At 61.2% G+C, this 27,009-nt stretch overlaps 1 protein-coding gene across 1 annotated transcript; it reads right to left on the reverse strand.

Moving 5' to 3' along the window:
* Positions 1–4,623: 4,623 nt before the first annotated feature.
* Positions 4,624–26,162, reverse strand: SLC13A5 (solute carrier family 13 member 5). The gene is made up of 12 exons (XM_047709134.1): positions 26,028–26,162; positions 21,466–21,594; positions 21,069–21,205; positions 18,919–19,106; positions 17,930–18,098; positions 16,757–16,879; positions 14,450–14,665; positions 13,570–13,670; positions 12,571–12,689; positions 10,314–10,475; positions 7,337–7,474; positions 4,624–6,586 (listed from the first exon to the last, which is right to left on the reverse strand). The coding sequence occupies exons 1-12, from the start codon at positions 26,127–26,129 to the stop codon at positions 6,455–6,457; spliced, it is 1,716 nt and encodes a 571-aa protein (XP_047565090.1). The 5' UTR covers positions 26,130–26,162; the 3' UTR covers positions 4,624–6,454.
* Positions 26,163–27,009: the final 847 nt, after the last annotated feature.

Raw genomic sequence — 27,009 nt, forward strand, 5'->3', positions numbered from 1 at the left:
CTAACACCCCTGCCCCACTGGATGGTCTGATCTCTCCCTGGCACCAGCCCCCCTGTGGGGAGTTGGGGAGCCAGCCAAGAAAACAAAGGTCACTCCTGGGCCTGTCACTGCCCTTCAGGGAGCTCAGAGATGAACCCCTGGGTCTCTGGGGGGCCACGTGCCAGACCAGCCTGAGCAACCTGGCTCCCCTGTCCCTTGGCTGGATCAGGGAGGAGGGTGGAGAAGGGCCTGGAGCACCCTAAGCCCGCCCCCCACCCCCAGACGTGAGCGAGAGCTGGGGACAGAGGCAGCTTGGGGCGACCAGGCCCAGGGTCAGGGCCAGGGAAGTCGCCGGGGCCTGGCCCCACACCCTGGGCACAGACGGTGCAGCTGCCCAGGTGTACTAACAGGGAAATAAAAACCAGGCTGGACGATGTTTATAACGAAACACGTTCAGTATTTCTTACTTACAGTGGACTTCACACGTCACAGGAGGGCCCAGAAGGACACTTCATGTTATTTTTAAAGATTTTATTTGTTTATTTGAGAGAGAGAGAGCATGTGGGCTGCAGGGTCAAAGGGAGAAGCAGGCTCCCCGCTGAGCAGGGAGCCCAATGTGGGACTCGATCCCGGGACTCCAGGATCATGGCCTGAGCCAAAGGCAGAGGCTTTAACCCACTGAGCCCCCCAGAGGCCCAGAAGGACGCTTTAATACGTAGAAAAATACCATCTTGTTGTGTAGAAGGAATCTATAGTCATTTCTCCTCTAACCTCATCTACAAATCTACTCTGATCTATTCATTTACCCCATTTTGGGGGAAGATTTTATTGATTTATTTGAGAGAGAGAGAGAGAGAGCATAAGCGGGGAGAGTGGCAGGCAGAGGGAGAGGGAGAAGCAGGCTCCCGGCTGAGCAAGGAGCCTGCCGTCTGCGGGACTTAATCTCAGGACACTTGGATTGTGACCTGAGCTGAAGGTTCTGCGTGCCTCATTTACCAATTTAAAAGCAAAACGAACTATTGAATGGGGAAAAACCCCAAATCATCCTACACTGTGTCCCAGATGTGGTCTAGACACAGGGGACACAGGAGTCAGCAGTCAGAAAAATACCCCGCTCTCCTGGTGAGCCTTGCCCTTCCACGGGTCGAGAGAGACAGACGGAAGAGTGTCGGGAGTGAGTTATATCCCATGCTGGAGAATGAACAGAGAGAAAGGGTATGGGGCAGGGGTGACCCCGGGGCTCTGGGAGCAGCAAGGAGTCTGGCACAGCCCGCTGGGCTGAGCCCACGTTCCCGGACACTCGGCACCGCATGGAGCCGTGGTTCATCGTCACAGAGGGGGTGGGGGTGCGGGGGTGCTCTTGGCATCCAAGACGCCGCTGGATATCCCACAGGGCACAGAACAGCAAAGAACAGTTCCAGCCCCAAATACCAACAGTGCAGAAGCCAGGAAGCCCTGGAGAGGGAGGGAGGGAGAACAGTAGGAGACATGGCCAGAGAGGTAAACGCTGACCAGGTTGTTTTTGGCACTAGAGAAGCTGATTCGGAAATTCTTATGGAAAGTTTGTCAGAATTGCTAGTACGGGAGTGGGGGGAAGATTCTGCAGAGGAATAGAGAGTGACTAGCCTCACCAGCTCTTAACGTACAGTATAAATATTCCCATGCCAAATGGCTAGTTTCCTTAATATATAAAGAGTTCTTACAAATGAATAAGAAAAGGCCTTTTTAAAAACTCTCAAAAAATAAATGGGGAAAAGGGGGTTCACCAAAAAAGAGACACAAATGGGTTATAAATATGTGAAAATTTTTTTGATGTTACTTGCTCTATGTCATTTAAAGAAATAGGGTGAAAATCATGAGATGGTATCCTTCAAGGGTCAGATTGGCAAAGACTGAGAAGCCTGATGGTACACGGAGTTCAGGGACAGCTTTGGGAGTAAATACTGGCACGGCGTCTTTGGAAAGCAACCGGGGAGTATCTGTGCCAGGTTCAAACACCCAGCCTTCCATCCGGCCTGCCCTTTTGGAAAGTGCTCTCCCCACATAGGTTCACGAAGATGTAAGTACGGACCCGTCTGCCACAGTGTTAGGGAAACACTGGCAGTGGCCCGGATGTCAGTCCGTAGGGGACTTGTTTCTCAGCTGGGCTCACAATGGAACACGATGGTCGTGACGCAGCTTCCAAGGAGGCTGGGGCTTACTCCCGGTCATACACTTGCGAGAAACGAAAACACACGTCTGCAAACAGCCTCGTGCAGAGAGTTTAACAGCTTTATTCACGGTAGTCCCAAGCTGGAACACCCCGAAAGTCCACCCGAGGACAGTGGACACACCGAAGCTGATTCACACCACAGAGCTGCCCTCGGCAACAATCACAAAGGAATGATTATCGGAAGCATTTTGTGCAGCAAATATGTCCGACATGAGCCAGGATGTACATTACGGTTCCATCTATAGGAAGTTCAGGGAGCAAATGGAGCCCATGGTGACAGGCGTCCGGGAACAGGGGTGGCCTGGGGGGAGAGGTGGGGTTCTGGAAGGGGAGGGAGAAGGGACTGGGGGGAGGTGGCGGTGGTTGTCACTTACAAAGTGCATACAGGTGCCCAAAACACTGAACGTTCGGCTCAAGATCCGTTCAAGTCCCCGAAATTCATGTTACATCGATTTAAAACAAGATCGACTCTCGGATGAAAAGATAAACTAGTTACAATTAATATGTCCTGAAATGGAATGATCTGCAAATAAATTAAGGGGAAGGGAGGAAACAAGGACAGACGCCACGTGCGAAGGCTCCCCGTGCGATGGAGAGGCAGAAGCTTGTGGATCTGGACGTTTCTGGGAAGACGCGGAAGATGCTGTCGGCAAACTCCCTCCCAGGTGGGGGCAGCTGGAGGCCTCGAGGTCTGTGCGGGAGGGACACCTCTCAAAGCCCCTGGGGGGCTTTCTTGGATGGGTTTGATGTTAACTTTTTAAAAAGACAAACACTATCCCAGCTTTCCCGGTTGGATAACAGCATTCCGAGACGGAATTCTGGAACTTCTTGACGCTGGAGAGCTGGAAGCAGGCCGTGCTTGGTGTGGGACGGTGACCAGCCAGGGGCAGCTGCCACTCCGAGCGGGGACGGGGGCGTTCAGACACGCAGACGAGGGAAGAGAGAGCCCGCCTCCTGAATCTGGACGTCAAGGGAGAGAGAGCCGAGCCCCGAGGGCCAGGACTTCAGCCCCCGATGGCGAACGTGTGTGGATGATGACCTTGGAGGAATCCATTTATTTTCATTTTGAAAAGGAGCTTCCCTGGTGGGTTGGGAGACACAGCTTTTAAGAGGCTGTGGGACCAGAAGGAAGGAGCCGGTGGAAGACGGGTCGGAGCCAAGAAGAGGACCGCCTAGTGCGGCTTTAAACCAGACGGTCCCACACTTGGTCTGTTCTACGAGCAAGGGCATGGCCGTGTCTGTTCTGAGGACTGGACGGTGCCACTGATCTCCTTCCCTGCTTGGGACCCGGAGCAGACATCTCGCCATCTGTTTGTGGTGACAGCGTGTGAGGGGCGGTGGGAGGAGGGACCCCCCCTCCCCCCAAGGAAGGTCTCGGCTCCGCGGGACAGGGAAACACCCCAGTTCAGGGGTCGCGGATGAGGACCTTTGCAAGGCGCTCCAGGTCAGACCGCGGTCCTGGTCAGGACTGTGCTCAGCAAACCTCGGGCCCAGATGTCTGATCCGGGTGCCAGGAAGAGAGGACACGGAGTCTGGGGCGGATCCTCTTCACAAAACGTAAGAGGCAAAATATCGATGGGGAAGAGGTCTGAGAGGACTTCTAGCAAACGGCGGAGACCGGGGGGACCCGAGTACAACACTCCAGGCCAAGCCCTCCCAGGCTGCAGTAGCCCCAGACAGGGGCCCTTCCTGCTGGAAACTGAAGCCCAGAGACGGGCCTGGGGTGAGGGCAGCCCTTGAAAGGGCCAGAGTGCCAGACCCTGTTCATCACCAACCCAACAGCACCCCCACTGTTCTCCTGCCAGAACCCGGATTTTGTGATGGGTGGAAATCTCCCAATTTAAGGAAACACAGGCCCATTCCCTGAGCCCAGGAGACGAGTCCTGACCAGTCTTGTGATACACGGACCATGCTTGATGCTCGGTTTACCCTTTGTCAACGCCCAAGTGGGGCCGGTGACTCACGGAGGGCCGACCACAGGCCTCCTGAGAAGGTGCTCTCCCGACGAAAGGGGAAGACGCCGCGGGCCCCGTCACGCCCCTTCCTCCTGCCCGCGGTGCCCACACGTGTGTGGCACAAGGCCAGCGTGTGGCCATGAAGGCATGGAGTGCGCAGGAGCCCGGTGGCCCCAGAGGCCGTGTCCCTCCGACTCCCTGTCCCAACGACGTTGAACGCCCGCGTGGCTCAGGCTGCGGTCATCGAAGCCCAACACCGTCCTGACCCGCTGTGAAGGTCAGAGCAGCTCCGGCGTCAGAAGTCGTGTGGCAACAGCCTGTGGTCAGTCCTCAGCCTGGGGGTCTCCTCCCTGGAAGCCCCCAGCCAGCTCGCTGCCGGCCTGGGGAAGCCCCACCCCTCCCCAGCCCCGCCACACAGGCCACCTCGGTGACCTCAGTCACCACCACCAGGTATGCGCCCACTCGCCGCACGGATCGCTCGTTTCCTTTCCCACCACACGCACGGCGACCCGCTCGGGGTCAGCCAACGTCCCAGTGCTGGACCGGCAGCCAGCACGGGTCCTCGGGGCGCCCTCTGCCGTGCACAGGAGGAGAGGGCCAGCCGGCTGGCCTTGGAGGGGACGGGCAGCCACCACTGCGTTCTCTCCAGCTGGACGCCCCCGGCAGTCCCAAGCCCACCTCTGAGGAGGCAGCTCGTTCGTCACTGTTCCTGGAGCGGGCAGGCCTTGGGGTGGACAGGCCGACCGTTCCCTGCAGGCCCCATGGGCACCGAGGCCCTTAGCGGCCGGCTGAGGAGCAGCGGACAGGAGGGTGGAAGGTCCGGTTAGAGCCATGCAGCCGCTCACTCGGTGCGCGACTCTGGACATGAGACTCAGCCCCTCGGAGCCTCCGTGTCCTCGGAGGACCACGCAGGCCCATTTCACGAGGCCGCTGCAAGGACCCAGGGAGAGAGCCAGCAGGAGCACCAGGGACAGGAGTGGGCGGCGAGCCAGGGTTTGCTCAGGCACCTGCCCCCGTGGAAAGCCAGAGCTGGTGGCCCTCCTGGGGGAAGACACATGGGGCCGTGGGGAACCACCCACCCCGGGAGCCAGAGACGTCCCGGGTCCTTGAGAGCGTTTCCTTGAGTTCCCGACTTCCTGACTTCCCTGGCCCTGACCAACGCCAACGAGGAGCCTAATGTGCTCTCGCGCCTGCTTCTCCTCCACAAAGGAAAGGAGGTTGGCAGGCGGGGGTGGGTGTGTGTCATGTCACTGTTGGGGGTCCCCGTGGCCACTCGGCAAGCTTTGCCTGGGCCACTACAGGTGCTGTCTGCTCAGGGGCCACCGGCACGGCTTGTTCTCCGTGAGCTCCGCTGTCACCGGGCCTGGCTGCCGAGGCCAGTCAGCCAAGGGACGCCCGTGCTCTGCCCGGACATGCTCTGACAGGCCCCTGCTCCCTGCAGGGATCAGCGGCGTCTACTCTGAGCCAGCAGGTAGGAGAGGACCCAGATACCCACTGGTGGCCCCAAAGGAGCCATTGCTGCCCAGACTTGGAGTGTGACCCCAGCTATGTGGGGTGGCCGGAGAGGCTGAGCCCTAGGGAGGAACAGGTGCACTAGAGGGCCCCAGCCAAGGGGTCTGAGTGTCCGTCGGCCCAGGCAACAAAGGGTGTGCATGGAAGGACGGTGAAGGGGCCCAGACGTCCACTGAGAGGGACCGAGGGAGGGAGGGAGGGAAGCAGGTCAGCCAGCTACGTGCTACAGGCAGCGGCCAGAAGCTCTCAGTCCAAATTCCTCGTCCTTCGGTGGTGGCACCGTGTCCCCATGACTCCAGGAGGCTCTGGAATTCCAGACATTGTGTCCCTGGCTGGGGTCGTCCTTTCCAGGAGCAGGAGAGCCGCCCGGAGACAGCACGAGGCCAGCTACAGGAGGCCCACCTCTCGCTTCCCAAGCTGGGATCTGATCTTCACCTTGATGACCTGGACGGAGCGAGTGGACACCAGAGCCCAGCTTGGGGCCAGCTGGCAGCCTGCGTCCTGGCCCCTCAGGAGCCCACCTGCCCCAGAAGTGATGGCAGGGCCCCCCGGGAAACACAGACACCCCCCGAGTCTCCGGCAAATCCCTCCACGTCCTCCCAGCAGCTGCCCATCCCCAGCTCTGAACCTGGGCCTGGGGGAGGAACCGACCCTTGGTGCGGTCTCCGTGGGGGTGTGGGCGTCACCGGGTCACTCTGGGGAGGGAACCCCAGGGCTCTGTTGCAAGGTGTGCTGGAAGGCTCGGGGGTCCTCAGGAGGGCGGAGCGGGGTGGTGGGCCGTGCTGTGCGTCTGTCCCTAGGTCTCGATGTTGGTCACGTTAGCCCATTCAGGGAAATGATCCAAGTCAAAAATGACCCGTCCCCAGGTGTTCACCGCCAGAAACACGCAGAGGACTCCAATTACGTTCATCATGAGTCCCGTTTTCACCTGAGGAAAAGCAAGGTCAGCGTCAGCACCCACTGGGTGGGCCGGGTGGTCAGAACAAAGGTGACCGGGACACTGGGAGCCAGAGCCCTCGGAGGAGGGGGTCCTGTCCTTGGGCTGTGCTCCGCGCTCACCCCACCCCCAGACAGAACCAGGCGGGGTGGCAGGGGCTGCTCAGAGCCTCCAGGAAATGGGTGGGACAGGTGGGTCCTCCTGCCCAGGTGAGCACCGGGAAACAGCCCCAGGGAGGTGGCCCGAGGCCCCCAGCAGAAGCTCTACAGTAACTAACCCTCCACTTCCAGCCTCCCCCTCCTGTCACAGCCACAGCCAAAGGTGGGGGGGGTCCTCCTCTGTCTGCATCCGTCCCCACCCAAGGCGGTACCTGCTCCCGGGTGGTGGTCTCTGAGTCCCCCTCCCTGCTCCCGCACCTCACCCATGCCCCTCCCGATGGGTGTCATGTGTTCTTGCTAGTTTGCAAAGCCCTTCCTTGGCCCTGTGGGACGGCCCCCCTCACCCCTCCCAAGGGCTCGGTGAGGGCTTGGGAGCTCCCAGAACCCAGCTCTCAGCTCTGGGAGACAGAACAGTCTACGATACTCGAGATCATTTCCAAAGAGGAGCGAAGACGCCGATAAAGGCCAGCGAAGGCCATGGGACCAGCATGTCGCATGGCAGCACGCGCCGTTGGTAAAGGGGGCACCCGCCCCTCACGACGGAGCATCCCCGCGGATGGGAGCGATGGCAGGGCTGCATTACCATGTCCGAAACCTTGAGGTGTCCGTAGGCAAACACGATGGCGTTGGGCGGGGTGGCCACAGGCAGCATGAAGGCAAAGGATGCGCTCAGCGTGCAGGGCAGCATGACATAGAGCGGGTTGAGGCCAATGGAACGGGACTGGGGAGAAACACAGCACTGTGGGTCACAAATGGGCAGGGCAAAGGCTCCCAGGGCCTCTTCTTGAAAAGCGTTCCCCAAACACCCTGTGTGCATTCCCAGCCCCAGGCCCTTTGTCCCTCTGGCCCCTCTACCCTTTGCCACGGGTCTGGATGATAATCATGCTGGACTCTGAAGGCTGAACTCGGAGCCGCCTCCCAGGGAGGCCTTTCTTTCTTTCTTTCTTTTTATAAAGATTTTATTTATTTACTTGACAGAGATCACAAGTAGGCAGAGAGGCAGGCAGAGAGAGAGAAGGAAGGAGGCTCCCCGATGAGCAGAGAGCCCGATGCGGGGCTCGATCCCAGGACCCTGAGACCATGACCTGAGCCGAAGGCAGAGGCTTAACCCACTGAGCCACCCAGGCGCCCTCCAGGGAGGCCTTTCTGACCCTGCTCATTCATTCAGCATCTGTCTCCTGGCAACCCACTACGTGCCGGAGACCACGCTGGCCGCTCAGTCTTGGGCCGTTCCCACAGCCCACGTGTGCGCCTGTCTGTCCATCCTTTCCCAGACCTAGAAGGCCCGGATTTCCTTGCCTGTGGATGTACATTGTTCTTACACACACGGGGGATCGTTTTGCATATGGAATTGGGTATCCATCTGTTTTTACTCTGCAGCTTAAAATTCATCCACATCTCACAACCCCTAGTGCATAGCTGACATTCATTAAGCATCTGTTGAATGAGTGAATGATGTAATTGCTATGTTCCGATTTCTATCAAAATTCACAATCCATCGTGCAGATGTACACACGTACAAGGACAGACACATGGGACATTCTAGCAGCAAAACACTCGGGAGACAGACCCAGCCATGTGCCCGGCGCCTCGGAAGCCGGTGGTTCAATAAAGCGGTTGTAGATGAGTATCGGCTCATGGCTGTGACTGTCCTGCTAGATGGGAAGATGCCAGAGAGGGGTTGGAGGAAAACAGAGTGAAGATGCAAAATGGGATGATACAACAATGCCGTTTGTCTAAAAACAATGTGCGTGTGTGTGTGCGCGCGTGTGTGTGTGAGGGTGTGTGTAATACAATCAGAAAGATACCTAAGAAACTAATAATTGGGGATGCCCGGGTGGCTCAGTGGGTTAAAGCCTTCAGCTCAGGTCATGGTCCCAGGGTCCTGGGATTGAGCCCCACATCCGGCTCTCTGCTCAGTGGGGAGCCTGCTTCTCCCTCTCTCTCTGCCTGCCTCTCTGCCTGCTTGTGATCTCTGTCTGTCAAATAAATAAACAAAATCTTAAAGAAAGAGAAATTAATAATCGAAGTCGTCCCTAGGCGGGGAGGCTGGAGGGTCAGGGTCTGCACCCTCTGGGGTTATGGGCATTTATTATCCGTGTGTGCACGATGTTTTCAACTTTAAATACCCTTCAAAACCGTGACTTCCCCCGATGCTTGACGGTGTCACAACATGTGACTCCGTCTCCTCTCACCCATCCCCCGCGGCTATGACACCGTGTTTCTAATGGGTCTGGGATGTGCTGCTCTGTCTTAAAGGCCTATGAGCCCCTCTGATGAGCTCCCTGAGCTACGTCCCCAGACATGAAACTGCTCAGTCCGAGGGCAGAAGCGGCTTCAGGTTATGGGTCCTGTGGGTAAACAGGTCTCGGGAAAGGCCACACCCAGGCTTATGCCCGCTGGGAGGGGTTGAGAGGCACCAGCAGGGCCCGGTCTCACTCCTGACCCCCCTTTTGCCCTGGCCCTGGCCCTGTCCCTGCATGGCGTATGTCTCCCATGGGCCCCTGTGACCCGGCTGTGGTCAGGGGTCACCACCTGCCCCTCTCCTGCAGGTGGAGGCCAAGGAGAAGTTCCGGGGCCTCATGGGGCCACCGTGGACTCTGGTTCTAGAGGAGCCTGTTTTCAAAGGGCCTGGGTGCACCCTCAGGTGCAAACCACCATTGGTCCAGCTCTGGGCTGGACGGGACCACACCCAGCCTTTCCCGGGGTGCGGGGGAGGCCACACTGCTGGGGAGGGGGCACCACACCACTCTCCCCTTCACTCAGAATGGGACCGGAAAACCGCTGGGTTTTCCTTCCTCTCTCGTGGACGTGGGGCGGCCGAGTGAGCACCTACCGGTTCGATGCTGAGCTGAGATGTCTGTGAGTCTAGCTCCCGACTCCACAGCGGCAACCACGGCCTCTCCCAGGCTCGTGCTGCTGCCCACAGAGGACTCCCGTGGCCCCAAGCGCAGGTGGGAACTGAGGGGCCACATTTGAGGGCCCCTTGGGTCCTCCGAGCCCAGCCCCGGGCTCCTACTGCATCACCCTGAGGCCAGGACCACGGGCAGCGAGGGACAGAAGGAGAAGTTCCACCCCAGCTCTGACACACGCTTGCCCGAAGCACAGAACTCCAGCCTGGCCCTCGGGTCCCCTCCGCACCACTCACTTCCTCTGGGCCCAGCGCCCTGGGCTACTAAATCTTCCCTGAAAGTCCTCTGCCTCCCACCATCCCCAAGACCCTGTTTCCCGGGACTTCCTCCTGGTGGGCTCCAGCCAGCAGCGGCCCTGCTCAGCTGCCCACCTTCGTGCCCCGAGCCACATACCCCAGACCCCTCCTTGCTGCGGATCCTGTCTCCTCAGCTTGAGACATAATCAGCCACATTTACACGTGATCCTAGAGGGCCTGGTTCTTGCCTTGCACGTTGGTGAGCATGGGGGGTACAAAGAAGGACCTCGAAGCGTGGCTGGGCTCTGGCCCCCCCATCTCACTGTCCCTCTGGGGACCCAGGAGATGGTCACAGGTTGACAGCTTCCCGTGACATGACGGCTAAGGGTCATCTCCCCGGCAGGTCACTTACCATGGAGGCAAAGATGGGCAGGAACAGGGTTGTGGTGGCCACGTTGCTTGTGCATTCAGTGAACACGGCGACGAGCAGGGACAGGATCAAGGTGACGGCTGCGGGGGGCACAGAGCGCAAGGGCTCCATCTGCTTCCCCATCCACTCAGACAGCCCTGAGGCCTGGGAAGCAGGGAGAGCAGTCACCGAGGGCTGGGAGCGACCCTGGTCCTTCCCCAGGGAGCTCAGCCTCTCCTGCACTTCTGACTCCATCCCTCGCCTCTCTCTCCTAGGGCTATTTCCAGCTCGGCCAGTCCACGAACTGAATGTTGGCCCAGAGTCACACTCAACATGCCCCGGCCTGAATTCCTCCTCTCTGACCCAGGGTCTACTCCCCGGGGCTCCCCACCCACCTGCTTGTCCAACCCGGGGGGCTGGGTGCCACCCTGAGGGCCCTGTCCCCCTTTCTCTGATCGTCACACAGCCCCCGGTCACCCAGAGCGGCTCAGCACCTCTCAGCCCCTGTAGCTCTTGGTGCTCGGGAAAGGGATCTGAGCCAGGAACTGAGGATTTGGAGGAAGGAGCACGTGGTTCGGGGAGCCCAGTGCTGAGACAGAGTCAGACGGAGGTGCTGAACACGGACTTGACCTTGCTCAGCCCCTCCCTGCCTGGGCCCCACTCCACACGAGGGAGGAGATCCAACAGTGCGGGTCTGACCGAGTCACTGGCCTCCACCCTTCAGTGGCTGCCCGCTGAGCACAGTCCCCCACCCCCTTATCTTGGCTCTCAGACCAGCCGCTTCTCCGAGCCACACTGGCCATGTCCCCCGCGGCTCCTGAGGGAGGCACCCTACGCCCCGTCCTCGCCCCGGTGTCCGTCTTCCCGACATGCTCTTTCAGATATGGCCGCTCTGCAGGCTGCAAAGGCCTCAGAGCGGGAGCACGATCAACCGCGTCTGCCGTTCCCAGGCCCGATGTCACACAGACATGACAGGGATGCTCGGTGAACGGGTGAGTGAGTGAGTGAATGGCGATGGACGGACGGACGACTGGATGGAGAGGTGACCAGACAGACAGATTTATTCATCGAGGAGATACTCATGCTCTCTTGGTCACTGGGCTCCCCTCTAGATGCTGAAGGAACGGCAGAAACAAGATGGGCCCCGTCTGTCTCTGACCTTCGACTTCTGGGTGGGTGAATGGATGGATAAGCACACAGACAAATGGTTGGAGGGTGGGTCAGATGGATGGACAGATAGAAGGATGGGTGGAATGACGGATCCACCAATGGAAGGATGGGTACCAGGATGGATGTGGGATACAGCACCAAAGGGGCTCATCTCTCTACCTCATTTCTTTTATATTGAGGAAGGAGGGAAGTGAGAAAGTTATATTTGGGGATGTTTTCTCCCAAAAGCTGACCCTCCCCTTCTGTGCTGCTCTATACCTAGATAGAGAAAATGTTATTTATTTTTTTAAAAGATTTTATTTTATTTATTTGACAGAGAGAGAGAGAGAGATCACAAGTAGGCAGAGAGGCAGGCAGAGAGAGACGGGAGGGAAGCAGGCTCCCCACTGAGTAGAGAGCCCGACATGGGGCTCGATCCCAGGACCCTGGGATCATGACCTGAGCCAAAGGCAGAGGCTTAACCCACTTAGCCACCCAGGTGCCCCAAGAAAAATTTTTTTAGATAGAGAAAAAGTGCTTATTTTTTTAAAAATATTTTATTTATTTATTTGAGAGAGAATGAGAGAGATCACAGAAGGAGAGGTGGAAGCAGACTCCCCACCAAACAGGGGCCCCACGCAGGACTCCATCCAAAGACCCCGGGATCATGACCCGAACCTAAGGCAGAGACTCAATCGACTGAGCCCCGCAGGCGCCCGAGAGAAAACATGCTTAAATGTCAGCCGTGCAATGAAAGAGTTCAGCGAGGGGAAGAACAAGACGGTGGGAAGAGACACGGGTCACTGTTGCCAAACCTCAGAGAAGACCTCACAGCGTCCTCCGCCGCTCTTAGCTGGCATGCCCTGACCACTTATTCTCCCACCGCTGCAACTGCTCAGAGCACTTTCTCTATGCAGGTCCGTCCATCCATCCATCCGTCCACCCATCCACTCCTTGGTGTCAAGAGGGTCCCTGTCCTCAAGACACCTGCGGCTCTTTGGAGCAGACAGACGTAGAGCCAGTGCCCACAGAGCCAGGGTGTGAGTGGAGGGACAGAGTTCCCGACATCCTCTGGCACAAGAGGGCCAGGCAGCCTGCAGCGGAGGCTTACCTCACATCCTTTGGCCAGGGCAAAGCCGCCCCCCAGCAACAATACGATGCCCCAGGGCACTTTCTCCTGGGTCACCTTCCAGGTCAGCAGCGCAGGGGGGTAAAACGGAGCTTTCCTTTCTGAGGAGAAACCATAAAACACACACACACAACCCAGAGCTGCATTAGGAAACAAGAGATCTACTCAAGGGAAATCACAGCCCATGAGCACAATGGCACACTCTCCTATCCATAAATCAGCTAAAACCCACAAAAATCACAATACCCGTTGCTGGTGAAGATGTGGTAGAAATGTCACACACTCCTGCGGGCATAGAAACTGGCAAAATCTTTCTGAAAAGCCATTCGGCGACACACTTAAGAGCCGTTAAGACATATATACTCTTACGGCAACATTGCTCCTGGAAATTTATCCCAAGGAAACACCCTGAAGGAAAAAGCTATATACATGAAAACACTCATTTCTAATTGTGAAAAATTAAAAACAATCACAATGTTTCGTAAGAGGAGAACAGCACAGCCCCTCGAAACGATGCTGTTATTAGAGAAAATAAAGTCGGAGGCTGTGTCTTTAACAAGACATGTTCCCAGCGTAAAAACACAAAAACCCGCAGGACAGAAAACCAGAATTCGAGCTGAGTGTGTGTGTGTGTGTGTGTGTGTGTGTGTGTGTGTGAATCACAGCCATGTATACACACGCATCCTAGCAAAGACCAGAAAGGAGAAACCAAAATACACTGATGGCTTTGAGGGAAATTGGAAATATTCTTCTGTTCCTGTTGTAACATCGATAAGATTTCCGACATATAAAGAGCACAGGAGAAGAGGGTTTGCAAAGGACAGTCCCTGGGGAGGGGCTGACAAACACACACACACCCCCCACACCCCCACACCCCCCACCCACACCCCCCCAAGTAGCCTCCGGCCAGGCCTCTCCGCCCAGGCGGTGCCCTCCCTCGGGGCCCCACCCTGATGACTGTCAGGCGGGGCGGAGCCTTACCCTCCTCGGTCTGGCCTCGGAAGCTAAACTGGGGCTTCTGCGAAGGCACGACAAACAGCAAGGTGGCCACGAAAGTGGCCACGGTGGCGTCAGACACGTACCTATAGGGGACAGCACACAGGACGTGCCCGGCCAACTTCGGGGCTGCCACCCAGCAAACCCGCTCTGCGTGCACAGGCGCACTGAGTGCGCAGACTGGGCCTCGAGGGCCAGCAGCAAGAGAGCCACACGGACGGAACCACAGCTGGAAGCCAGGACAGCCTCATCTCAGCCCGGCTCTGCCCCCGGCGGGGTGACCCCGTGCAGCTCACTGCCCTCTCGGTCCATGTGGCTCCTGGGGCGAGCACGGTGACGGGTCCTTATCAGAAGGCCTAGAATCCCGTGCTCCCCAGGGCACCTGCCAGGGCCTGGCTGCCAACCCCAGCAGACCTTCCTGGGCTACATGTGCAACATCGGGAAGCCCCGCCCACACGGCCCGCCTGTCCGGGAACCTTGCTTCCTTCTGACCACAGGACAGCTCGGCCTGGAGGGAAGGTGCACACGCCCTCCCCGCCAGGTCTCTGCAGAAGCCCAGCCTGACATCCACCTGTTTCTGCCTCCTCGGCCCCTCCTAGCCCTCCAACGGCCCCTCTGCTCCCACCGTCCTGGCTGTCCCTCTCTCCTCTTGCTTCCCCGGCCCTGAGACCCCATCCGTCTTCAGAAGGAGGACAGATGGCAGAGCAGAGGTTTGAAAGCCAGAACTCCTGGCTGAGCAAATCTCCCTATCAGAGCTGGGCCACCCTGCCTGGCCACAGGGACCCATCTGCGGGCCTGTCATGAGGGCTGGGGAGGAGAAATCGAGGGGCAGAACTCACCAGGGGTGAGGGAGCCCGTGACTTACTTCGTCTCGCCCTCCTCCCAGGCCAGCGACACCCAACCAGGCATGAAGCCCGGGTCCCGGGAGAACCACAGGCCGACCAGCAGGACGAAGCAGAGCAGGACGTTGGCCTCGGCGAAGGAGAAGGGCCCCAGCTTCCTGTACTCCTCCCGCAGCACCTCGTAAGCGGCCTTCTCGTGGTTCCTGCTCTCCAGCCCGCAGCCCCAGGACTTCTTGAAACTAAAGATGCAGGGATGAGAAGCCCGTGAGGCAGGCTGGGTGGCTCAGGGCCGGCCAGCCGGTCAGATGGAAGGCCAGACGCTGGGCAGCAGGACGTGGCGGAAGGCACACGGTGCAGCCTCGAGCGAGCCCCTGCCCCAGGCCTACTTTCATCCCCTGCCAGCCTTGCCCCACAGAACCCGGTGGGGGCAGGCTCTGCGATGTGTGCCCAGCGCATGGCCCAGGGGACTCTCGAATGACAGGGCCTTCCACAGCGGTCGGAGGGCACAGGTGGGCGGCCAGGCTGGATGGGATGTCAGGGCAGTGGATGCCAAGAGGCCGTGGGAGGGGTGGGAGGAGGCAGAAATAGGCAGAGTTGGGGCCACCCCGGTAAGGGGGACATGGCAGGTGCCTGGTCACCTGGGAACCAGCGGCTTCTGCCATTTGGGGGATGAACGGGGAAAATTCTGGAGCCAGCTCTGGCAGGGGTCTTCCTCACCCAGGGTTGGTCCCACCGGGGCCCCGGGGCTAAGATGCCAGGCCCCATCATGGGGGCTGTGGGGGGGCTCACGAGGACACAGAGAACAAGGACGGGTCTAAGCGGCCAGGGCCAAGGAGAAGCAGGGTGGGAGCTCGTGGTTAGAGGGGCACAGGTGTCGGGTGGCTCTGCTCTTGGGGGCTCCCTGGGAACCAGAGGCCACAGCCACCCACAGCCTGCCTGGGGCGCCCAGCAGGACCTCCAGGGAGTGCTGGCACGAGGGATAGGGAGGAAGAGGGGTCCGTGGACAGGTGCTGAGGGTGCCCTGGCCATGGGGAGGGGCAGACCAAGGCCATTGGTGCCCTGGGTTCAGGCCAGCGGGATTGTCCAGCCCCAGGCTGCCTGAAGGCCAAGAGAATTGGCCCCGTGGCAGTCCCTCTTGGACCCTGGGGCAGACTTCACAGGAGGGCAGGGGTCCAGCCCATTAGCAAAGCTGGGTACAGGCCTGCGGTAACGTCCCATTAGTCCTCAGGGGCCCGTGATCCTGTGGCCGGATATGGCCTCTGAGGCCATCTGTGAGCTCAGGAAGGTAGTTTCCTGGACGAGGCTGGAGGCAGCCACCTTGATGTTGCCCAGATGAGGGACCCAAGTGAGTGCGAGAGAAAGGGCGCCCCCCACCGCTGAGGCAGGTGCTGCCTCTACAAGGCCTGGCGGCAGGGGTCACCGGGGCCGGGATGTGGCAGGCATGTCCTGGGCCCACGAGCATCCGTCGCTTCTCCCCTTGTTCCAGGCGTCCTGGGGGCTGCCCCCCCGACCATGCTCTGCGTTGGGTCAGCAAGGGTCCCTGAGCTGGCGTGGCCGGTTGACTGTGGCCACAGGCGGGCTCCCCCATCAGAAGGCCAGCAGGGGCCACACCAGAGGCCACGGCTGGGTCTCCTGATGGCGAGACCCCCGGAGGCTGGTCGTACCCCAGTGGCCTTGGGTCCCTGCAGGGTGCTCAGTGAGCCTCGGGGCAGTCGAAGGCGGCAGGCCTCCGTCTCCCCAAGAGGGGACCTTTATGGATGAAACTGTGTCCCCCATGGTCACAGGTTGAAACCCTGACCCCCCAGTGTGACGGCATCAGGAGGTGAGATTTTCACAGGTAATTAGGTCCAGATGAGGTCCTGAGCCGGGGGCCGTGAGGGGACTGATGGGCACAGGCCACCGGGTGTGGGTTTGCAAAGGGGATGAGCATCTCCGTAGCTGCTTTGACCCACCCCCACACGTCCCCCCAGGGGCCGGGAGCCAGGCTGGGTGCAGGGACAGAGAGGGACCACCACAGCTGCTGGAGGAGCTCAGGTCCCAGGAAGGCTGGCGCCAGCACTGGCCAGAGGGAAGCCCCGGGGACTGAGTGAATAGCTCGTCCCAAACAGAGCTGGGGTCACAAAGTGGGGCACGGTTTCCCTGCGGGGGGACCCACATCGGATCTGGCCCTGCAGCCCGATGGTCGGAAGGCGGAAAGGTAGGGATGTACATAAGAAGGACAGCGGGTGGAGCTGGGTGGCAGGAGCCTGGAGGAGTGGCCTGGGGCCAGGGCTAGGGTGGGGCTCCCTGCAGGGGTTGGGGGAGGGGGCCCGGCTGCCGCTCGCACTCACCTTAGCCTCATGTACACGCACTGTAGCCACAGCCAAGCCAGCAGCAGCATCACCAGCATGTTGGGGAAGGCAAACCCGAACCAAGAGGCGAAGTTCACCAGGTCTTTGCTGGCGGGGAACAGCCTGAGTGAAGAGAGAGATGCTGGTCCCTCCTCCACGGCGGGGGTCCAGCCACACTCAGGACAGGCCTGGGGAGCGGCCGACCGCCCCACCTGCGGAGCCAGACCCCACTGGGGGCCCCGCCTGAGTCAGGGCCCATCTATCCCAAAATAACACCCCTTGTGCTCACGGAAATGGAGCAAGAGCTTCAGGGCTCCCGGACGCCTCAGAGCCCACTCTGCGTGGGAGAGAGGGAGTTTCCAGAGCTCCCTGGGCCGGGATGGGGTGGGGGTCCCTTCTCTGGGGCTGGTGGAGGGTCCCCACGCGGCAGGCCCTGCCCTCCAGCTCCAGGGGCAGGTTCCTTGGCCTGGCCGGCAGGCATGAAAACAGACACAGCCTTCCCCATGCTGCCCTGGCGGATGTCAGGGAGAACCGTGGGCTATCATTACAGCAAGTGCTCTCAAGATCCAAACCGCCTGCGTGTTAGACCTCAAGTGTCTGCGGGCCGGGCTCCTTCCCACCGCCCAACGACCCGCCTGCCTGGTCCAGGGCTCTTCCCACCGCCCAGCGGCCCCGCCTGCCTGGTCCAGGGCTCCCCTCTGCGTGGGAACCCTCATGCCGCCTGCCCAGGACCCCGCATCAGCTGCTATCCACGGACGGGGCTGGCCTCCCTGTGATCCCAGCACCGCCTGCCCACGGTCTGTGTCCCTCTGTGGTTCAGGGAAGGCACAGACAGGCCCTGTGATCCACCTGGGGCCCCCAAGGGCACGCGGAGGCAACATGTAACCTGACCCCTAGCCCTTCGCTGACACCATAGGGCAGCACTGTTCACAGGACCAGCGTGCAGCTCCACACGTTCATCTCCCAGGACGTCAGCTCCGTGCTGGGTGCACATTCTCTCTCGGGGTGAGTGTCGGCGAAGCAAGGCAGGACTTGCCCTCGCCCCCCACTGCGGCAGAAGGCCAGCAGTTTGTGGGGTCCTGGGCAGGTGCAGGCCCGCAGCAGGAGGGAAAGATGGGGGTGCCCCCGCCCCGGGCCCTCCTCACGTCCCCTGAAGGCATGCCCACGACTCACTCGTGCATCTGTCCCAGAAGCACCACGTTGGGTCCCGTGCCTGTCAGCGTGGCGGTGCCCCCGATGCTGGCCGCGTAGCACACGCACAGAGTCATGGCCTTGCACAAGCTCCTCCTGTCGCCGTCAGACCCCCGGCCCTCAGGGGGGCCCTCGAAGGTCACTTGGCTCCCTGTGGGGGGCACACTGTGGGATGAGGCAGTGCGGGCCCCGCGCTCCAGCTCCCGACCCTGCCCCAACCTGAGGCTGGGACAGGCCAGTCTGCCGGGAGCCCCGCGGGTCAGCCCCCAGCCCCCACGCTGTGCGCCCACCTCCTTCTCTGGCCCGCCAGGCTCCCCACACATCCAGCCATGCAGACCCACGCCCTCCCCTCCCGTCACCCTGTCCCCGTTCCCGCTGGTCCCTCCACCGGGGGCCAGGGGTAGGGGTCCAGATCCCCCTCACAGGCTCTCTCCCCCGGCAAGTCCTGTCCCCCTCCTGGCGCCCTCGGTGTCTGGCTGAGGCACCCCCAAGTCAGATGAGCTGTTCCAGGAGACTCTGGACCTGGCCTGCTGGGCTGCACGGTCCCCAGCCCACCGCGTCTCCGTGCTGAGCGCAGCCCCAGGGATGGGGTGTGAACGTGGCGGGGAGTAAAGAGGCACTCTCTGACCTCCCTGAGCTCGGGGTCTCGTCGGGATGCCAACATGGGGCCCCCTCGACCCCTGTGGGAGTGGCGAGCAGAGGGCGCCCTGAACGGGAGCAGGCATGGAAGGGGTGAGGGGCACCCTCACTGGAGGGTCCCCAACGATCAATCCGGTGACAGCTCCGGTTCCAGCCGTTGGCAAAAACCACGCAGGGGGTCTTGCTGTAAGCTCGACCCGAGCTCTGACTTTTATGCAATAGTCACATTCCTAAAACTTACAGAAGCAGCATTTCCTGAGCATTCTCCTGTTTAAGGCAGCGGACAGGACAGCCGCCCGCGTGGGTGCCCGCCTTGCGGGCTGGGGACCCACCTGGCAGCGTGCCCGCCTTGCCCTTGTCTGCCAGCTCCAGGGCTCCCCGGCTGGCTTCGGCGGCAGCGGCGGCGGACTCCATCTGCTGCAGCACGGCCTCCACGATGGGCACCATCATGGCTGTGGTGGCCGTGTTGCTGATCCACATGGACAGAAAGGCTGTGGCGCCCATGAAGCCCAGCATCAGCCTGCAGAGGAGAGGCGGGGAGGACTCCAGACAGTCCCAGCCCCTCTGCCCGCAGCCCCCAGGGAGCCACGGGGGGGGGGGGGGGGTAGGGGAGGCTGGGACCCCTGCGGGGATGCCTGGGGCAGCACCAGCTCAAGACTGGGTCGTGGGGGAGGAGAGCACAACATGGGGCCTTGCCCCCGCCCCGCCTCACCCCTACAAACATCACTGATGTCCCCGGCTGGCCACTGGGCACTGAGAGAACGGAGACCCAGGCACAGCTGTAAGGAGCTCCCACCTGGCAAGGGAGAGCTGTCCCCAGGGCGGTCAGGGAGCCATGGAAGGGGCCTGGGGAAGCGGGACTTCCCTCCGGGGTGACCCCCCCTTCCCGGCACGCACTTTGCCCCCTCCCTGTGGCAGGAGACGGGGTCCACAAACTGTTCAGAAACATGCTCCCTTCACTTGTAACATCTCATCTCCCCCAGGGTCCACCTCCATCACCCACGAGACATGAACTCCTCGTGGCCTTCAGACACAAGCCCCTTCTCCGTGGCCCCCCTCCCAGTGCATGGCAGCTAGGGCTGAGCACACCCGCCTGCACCCTCCCTCGAACGGAGGGAGGAACTGATTCCACGTCCGCTTCCTCCTTCAGCCATGAGCTGGGGAAGGGCCTGATTCTTCTCCATGGTCTCTGTGCCCACAGGGGCCCAAGATCACCGGTCGGCCTGGAAGGGGTCCAGGGCTGCGCACTGCACCTCACGGACCCATAAGATCAAAGGCTGGGACCCAGGCCAGGAGGAAAGCCTGAGTGACACAGCACTTCATGGCCCCCGGGGGCTCAACTACAACTCCCCACCCCGCCCCAGGACGGCTGGAGCTGAGGTCATGAGAGGAGCCGAGGGCAGAAGGAAGAGAGCAGCACGTGTGACCCTCCTCGATTCGGAGCCAAATGTGAGCGGCTCTCCAGAACGAGGCCCACCCTGACGGAGAGGAGACATCAAGGACCCTGAGGAGTAGAACGCTGATGCCCCTGAGGTCTTGAGTCTCTAGAACTCGAAATGGTTCTTTGTCCGCGCCTGTAAACCATTCGTGGTCTGAGGCCACAGAGTGTAACAGATCAGGGAGTCACAAGCCCTTCACCCGGGGGCTCTGCCGTGGTCCACTGGAAGGGCCACAGCGTGCGTGTGCTCCCGGCCCGGCCCGGCGGCACAGACCCTGGCACACGGCCATCCCGGGAGGAATCCTTGGTGAAGTCACCCCCTGCTGCCTCCCAAGGAGCAGCTGGGGACATGCCATCACCGAGGGCGCACACTGCCCACAAAGAAAGGTGCAGTCCGAGTCCCCAGCGAGAGGGGCAAGGCTGAGACCTCCCAGTCTGATCCCCGTGTGGCCACCAGCAGGTTATTCAGCCTGTCCCTTCCTCCGCTCCAGAACAGGGTGGCAGGGACAGCACCCCCCCATCTGGGTAAAGTGCTCCGTCTGCTTGGGGCCCTGGTTGGGCCCCAATCGACTCCATGGGCTAGCTGGAAGCAGCCTGTGGTGGGCAGGGGAGGTCTTGCAGAGCCATGAGTGATGTGGGGGAAGGTGAGGCAATGGCTTCTTTGCGGGGGGGCAGATTGTATACACACACCAGCTTTGGGGGGGATGACCTTTCTGTTTCCTGAGCTGAATTGCTGAGACACCCCTTTCCTGCTTTCCCCACAAAACCCCTAGGGGTTTCAGGCAGGGCTTGATCCAGCCTCTGCCCGCCTTGTTTCCTGTGGAACACGCAGCCCTGCCTCCAGAGTCTCCCCTGCAGTCAAAGAGCCCTTAGTCACCGCTGCTCACTCGCCCCTCTGGTCACCCAGCTAAGACGGTCACATGCTCATCCAGGGGGCCACCTGCCTGCCACGCCCAGGAAAGCCCATGGCCAGGGCTGGCCTGTGGGTGATGGGGACTGAGCCACACAGCCCCTGCCCGGGGCCAGAGCAAGAAGGGTGCTCACTGTGCAGGCTTGGCCCCCACCCAGAGGAGCGTCCGCAGGGCTATCCTCTTGTGCAGGTTCCAGCGCTCCACAGCCACCGCCATGATGAGACCACCCAGGAACAGCATGTTTGTGTCCTTCATGTACTGGACACACACCTGGGGGGCAGCACGGGGCCAGTCAGGGCAGCCCTGGGCCCCCAGTCCTCAAGACGGGTACGCCAACCAGATGCTGACGCAGACCAGGTGCTGACCCCAAATCTGGTGCCGACTCCAGGGGCCACTTGGAGTGGGGAGGGGAGGTCACGTGATCTGTGTCCATGCCGGACGGACGGGTTCCCCGCGGCCCAGGCAGTTCTGAGAGGGGCTTGGAGGGTGCCCCGTGGTGGGGATGCAGGAAGACCCCCAGGGCTGCTCACCTGCTTGGAGTCCAGAATCTTTAAGAGCGGGAAGAGCAAGGCGGGCATGAGGGAGGTGACTGCCAGAGGGATGACCTCGGTGCACCAGTAGACGGCCATGAGGATGATGACATAGGCACACCTGACAAACTGAGGAGACGGCCCTGAGACCTCGCCGGCTGGCGTCCCCCTTCCCACCGCAGCGTGCTGGGGTGGGGGGATGGCCGTGGGCAGTGGCAACATCAGAAGGACCATCCGTGGCTCAGACCCCGAGGAGCTCCAGGACCCACAGACAAGGGCCTCCTGCCCCTGCCTTCCTGCCGAGGTGCTCAGCCAGCTCTTGTGCCTCCCCAGAGAGAGCAGGAGAGGAGGGGGAAGAGATCAGTCCCGAGCTCCCACACTTCCGATGGCCCCCCTGGCACTTCTCCCACCCTATCGGGAGCAGAAGCCGTTATGCACCCATAGGAGTCAAGCTTAGGATGCTGAGTTTGCATCTTTCCCTGGGCTCTCCGCGTGGGCGCAGTGTCCCCGTGGCGCTGGGCGGCTGCATACCCTCTGGGCCAACAGCATCCACACAGCCCTCCTTTTGTCCCTCTCGGTCAGGACTCCCCCGGCGTGGAGGCTTAGGCACCACTAAGGCTGACGTGAGGGTCCTGGGCACTGCCGTGAGGCCCGCTGGGCCAGGCATGTTTCGTGCACAGCGGATCTACTGAGACGCAGCCCGTCTAAGTCCAGGCAGATCTGCACGATCTTTAACAACACCTGACCATCCTCACAGCTGCAAACACTCCAGATTGGGCAGGAGCTTCTGCTTCCCCTCTGGTGTCCCGCAGGGGAGCTAGTGGCCTTCTCTGCCGTCCCTGGGGGCTGGGATCCCCCAGCTTCTCTGCTCACCTATGTTGAGGGGTCTCCACAAAGCTCCGGCTCCTGCTTCTACCCCATTTCCTTCTCCAGAGGCTGCCCCGAGTCCCTGCAAACCAGCTCATTCAGAAACCGCCGGTCCCGTGTCTCCAGGGTTATGGGGAGAGCGGAGAGGATGAGGATGGTACTGCGTGTTTCCATCAGCATCTCTGCTCACAAAGGCCTGGTGCTCTCCCGTTGGCATTCAATCTTGGGTAAGCTGCCTCTCCCTGCCCTTTGGCCACGGAGATACTGGGACCTTGGCTTTGCCGTGAGGCTGACCCGGTCCCCGTGTGAGCCCGCAGCTGGCCCCTTGCTAGCTGTGGGACTTTGGGTTCGTGGTGTAAATTCTTCGGTCCTGAGTCATTGCCTCTGGGGACGTGGATGGTGTCACCCATCTCCCTAGAACCCCAGCGTGTTCAATGGCAGCATCAGTGCCCACCCAGACTGGCCTCTCCCTCCTCCCAGCCCCGTGGCCAGATCAGCCGCCAACACCGACAGCTCCTACCTCCGACTCTCCAGCACCTTCCCCTCGCATCTCCACTGCGCCCGCCACACCTCGCACCTGGGACCTCCCAATCTGACCTCCCCACGTCCGGCACCGCATGCTTCCCTCTTTCAATCTGCAGATCTGTTCAGAAGGACCTGAGGCCTCTGTTGCCCTCAGGACCAACCCCAAATGCCTCAGGATGACTTGGGAGACCCTCTGCTAGGAGCGGGTGCACACAGACCTGTCCAGCCCCCCCGCCCACTGGCACCTGAGTTCCCACACCCTGTGGGAGGGCCAGAGGCTGGGTTCTCGATCACAAACGCTTTGGCGCACGCAGCCCCTGAACTGGAGGGAGCACCAGCAGTGGGCTCCGCTTTTCTCCTCGGGCTCCTTTCCCCTCCCCACCCCCACAGCCTGGCTCTGTGCCCCCAGCAGTTCCCACCCTGAGGGCCGCCCCTGCCTGGCCCCCACCCAGCACAACACCCAACACTGAACAACCAGCGAGAACCCGTGGCGCCGGCTTCACTCTGTCCTGGCACGCAGCACCGGCCTGAAACCCTGCTTCAGCCTCCCAGGAGCGCCCAGCGCACCTGCCCCGTGTCCACACCTGACATCCCATCACTGATGGTTCTGCAGGGGGAGGGAGCGGCCGGAGCAGGGCTGGGTGCCGCCCCCCTGGCCCCTGCCCCATGAGTCACGCCAGGACAACCTTCTCCAGCTGTGACCATACAAAGCAACTCCAGACTTTACTCCCCCGACTCTCCGCCCAGCCCCCTGCTGCCTTGCTCCCTCAAGAGCTCCCGTTGACACACCGTGTACTGAAAGGGCTTGGTGACCTTCACCCTCTAAACTGAGAAATGGTTGCCCGTGTCACCAGTTTTCACGGCGAGGTTCCTGGAGGCGCCCCACGTAGGCAGCTGGGAATGTGTCTGGAAGGGCGCTTAGGGCCGAGAGGGAGGCGGGCATGGGATTTACGGGGGGATCCAGCATCTAGCACCACCCAACAGCTATACCTTCAGTGCACAACCGAATAAAACCGTGGCTCATTATTTATGTAATTATTAATAAGCAAGTGTCCAGGACACGGTCCTTCGAGAAAATGTGGCTGAGGGAGCCTATCTGTGTGTGGGTGTGAGTTAGGGCATTTGCGGGCGTTTTCATTTTTACTCTATGCTTCACAGACCTTGAAAATGAGGATTTTTAAATATTTTAATAAAATAAGCAATACGGTGAATGCATTGTCTATCTTAGCAAAGAGTGATCTTTTAAAGAAAAGACCCAGAGAAAAGGCAGGTTAAGTGAAACAGGGACAAAGCCAGCCAGGGAGCAAGGTGCGGTAAGAGGAGAGGTGGGAGGGGAGGGGGATGGGGGGCGCCCCAGCAGGGGTGGCCACACCGGGAGCCGCTGCCCCCTGGGTCCGTTGGTCAGTGCCGCCCATGCTGCCAAGAGCCCGCTGGCTTCCTGGAAGCCCTGCCTCATGCCGGGTACCTCCGGGTTTCCTCGCACAACGGTGCAGCTGGCCGTGGGGGTGTAGGCGGGAGATCTTTGGTAGTGACCCCAACAAAAGGCACAGAGCCGAGAACACAAGACACAGGGGTGCAGCCGCCCAGAGGGAAGCACCTGATGGCCACCACTGAACGACTCCCCGTCCCCCAACTCCGTCTCTCCGTCCCTGGCCTGCTCCTCACTCCCAGGGCAGGTTTCTTACCCGCACACACACCCTGAGGTGAGGGTCCTGGCTCAGGACCCACCTGCATGCATGTGCACGGGTATGTAGAGGGGTGCATGTGTGAGGGCGGGAGTGGGGTCCCGGCCACGCAGGAAGGTCCGCCAAGCCACCATCGTGATCCCAGGCAACACTGCTCCCTGCCAGGAGAACTCAGACCAGCTCTCCTGTCTGAGACCGTCCCTTTCCGCAGGGAAACAGGGCTGCTCCATGCTGGGACGGCAGCGGGGAGGGGGCCCACAGCTAGACCTGCTGTCCCTGGCTCCACAGGGCCCTCCCAGCCTCCCTTTCCCATCCTAGGAGCTGGCATTATCACTTCTGGCACCCAGAGTCGTCAAGAGTGGGAGCCACACTCCCTTGCCCATTGCACAGATGAGAACACCAAGGCCCAGAAAACGCAGGGTGGAGGGTGAATGGGGGAAGCACGGTTCTCACGCAGGTGGGCTTCCTGACACCCCCGCCCCCGCCCAGCTCCCCCTCCCACAGGACTGCCCGCAGAGCGTCCCCTCAAGAGCTCCTCTGTTTCCCAAACCTGCCGGGTGGGGGGGTGGTGCCGGAGGCTTCCTGTCTGGGCTCAGAGAGAAGGCGCTGAAAGAGGGAAGGAGGAAGGAGCAGCCAGCAGCCACAAAAGGCTTCAAAGGGCTCGGGCCTCTGCCAAACGGGAGCCTGGCCTAGCCCAGCCTGGCCAGCCGGGGCCTGGGCTCCCGGCCCCGCCCCCGCCTTGCGGCCAAGGCCATTCATCCTCTGCCTCCCTCCCGGGAGCGCTGGGCAGCCGGGTGAGGGACGCGGCTTCCCCTGCCTTCCTGGGTCGTGCCACCCAAGGCGCAAGCCTGGGAATGCGTCTGCCTCCTGCCTGGCCCCTGCAGGCCGCGGCCTGAGAAGGCCAACTCGGTCTGCCTTTCAGCTGAGAGAGGATTTGAACTCCGCTGTGCCTTCCAGGGCTTGGGAGCTGGGAAGAAATGTAGATCATGGATGGGGAAACTGAGGCTCCGGAGGGGGCCAGGGAGTGTAAGGGACAGCCCTCGGGACCCCCTTAGGAGATGATCTTTCTGTATGAGTCCTTGACTGACCTGGGAAGCGACCCACAGCTAAGTCCTCGCTTGCTAAAGGGAGAGCCAGGAGGGAGCTTGAGGGAAAGACAGGAGCCCATCCTCACTGCGGGCACAGGTGACATTTGGGGCAGAGGGAGGGAGACAGTGGTCCAGTTGGAAGAGATTGGAGTCAGGACTGAGCCTGTGGATGGGCTGTGTGGCCAAGATCGGTGCTAACTTCTGGGTTCCAGTGCTCACCGGGTGCCCTGGGATCTGTGAACCCCAAGTTCGGTGAGCCCCCCGTCTCTGCGCCCCTGGAAATGCTTCGCTGGCACCACCTCCCATCTGGCACCCAGAGCTCTGGAGTGTGGGCCACTAGGCGCTCCAGCTCAGGGATCCTGGGTGGGCGCCCCGGGTCCGCGGAGATGCAACTGACCTTGGCGGGCATCAGAATGACGAGTGGCAGCAGCAGTATTGGGGTGAGGAACAAGATCAGGAAGGACTTGAACTTGGAGACATAGCTCAGCGCGGAGGCCATAGCGCGGGAGGGAGACCGACGGGAGAGGCGAGTGAGGGGCCGTGAGAGGCTCCGCGCGCTTAAGAAGGGGCGGCAGTCCGCGCGGATTGGGGGGGCAGTGCCAACTCCGCCTCCACCCCGTGTGGCCTCCCCGCGGCCACGGGGCGGGGCCATCCTGCAGGGTCGCTGGGGCGCGCCTGCCCCCATCTCTGCCACCCTGCGGCGGTGGGAGGCGCCTGCGGACTCCAGCCCCTCGGACCCTGCTCTCCAGGAGCGTCCTGGGCCCTGGCACGTCCCGGCGCTCCGAGCCTTCTCTGCGCCACCCTGGACAGAGGCGCGCCCGGGGATGCGGACCAGGGGGTGATCGGCCGTTCTTTGTCGGGCTTTGGCGAGCGCCCCCGTCCGCAGACGCACCTGCCGAGGTCCCATTCGGAAAGTCCCCCCAGCCCCTCCCTCCTTTCCCCCTGCTGCTCCCGCCCCACCTCCCGCAGCCGGAGGGATCTCTGGCAGAGACCAAGACTGCTCCCCGCGCCCTCGGCGCTGCAGGCACTGCACTCCCTGGTCACCCCAGGCTTCCCAGCGCGTCGGTGCGGTGCGCTGCTCTGGGCACGGGACCCCTTGTCCCCCGCGCGCCCTCTCCTTCCCGGTTCATCCCGCGCGCTCTCCAGCGATCGCAGAAGGGGCCAGACGCGGTCCCCCGCAGCCCGCTGAGCGCCTTCCGCCCTCCAGCGGACACCAGCGGCCTGTCACGCCCGCCTGCCCCACGCTGCTACTGCCGGTTCACAGAGGCAAGCGGGGTCCGCAGAGGAAGGGACTTGACCAGGCTGCCCCGAGAGCCTCGTGGGTTCATGCCTTCGTTCCGCGGACTGCAAACAGGTACTGGGCTCCTGTTCTGTCCCAG

Source organism: Lutra lutra, chromosome 16 (genome assembly GCF_902655055.1).
Source record: "Lutra lutra chromosome 16, mLutLut1.2, whole genome shotgun sequence".
NCBI classification, from domain to species: Eukaryota; Metazoa; Chordata; class Mammalia; order Carnivora; family Mustelidae; genus Lutra; species Lutra lutra.

Coding starts and splice junctions, on each gene's coding strand:
- SLC13A5 (XM_047709134.1), bottom strand. CDS start 26,129: ATGGCCTCCGCGCTGAGCTATGTCTCCAAGTTCAAGTCCTTCCTGATC. Junction 19,107..21,068: donor GTGGGGGCCAAGCCTGCACA/GTGAGCACCCTT, acceptor TCTCCTCTGCAG/GCTGATGCTGGGCTTCATGG. Junction 14,666..16,756: donor TGCGTGTACATGAGGCTAAG/GTGAGTGCGAGC, acceptor CTGCATCTTTAG/TTTCAAGAAGTCCTGGGGCT.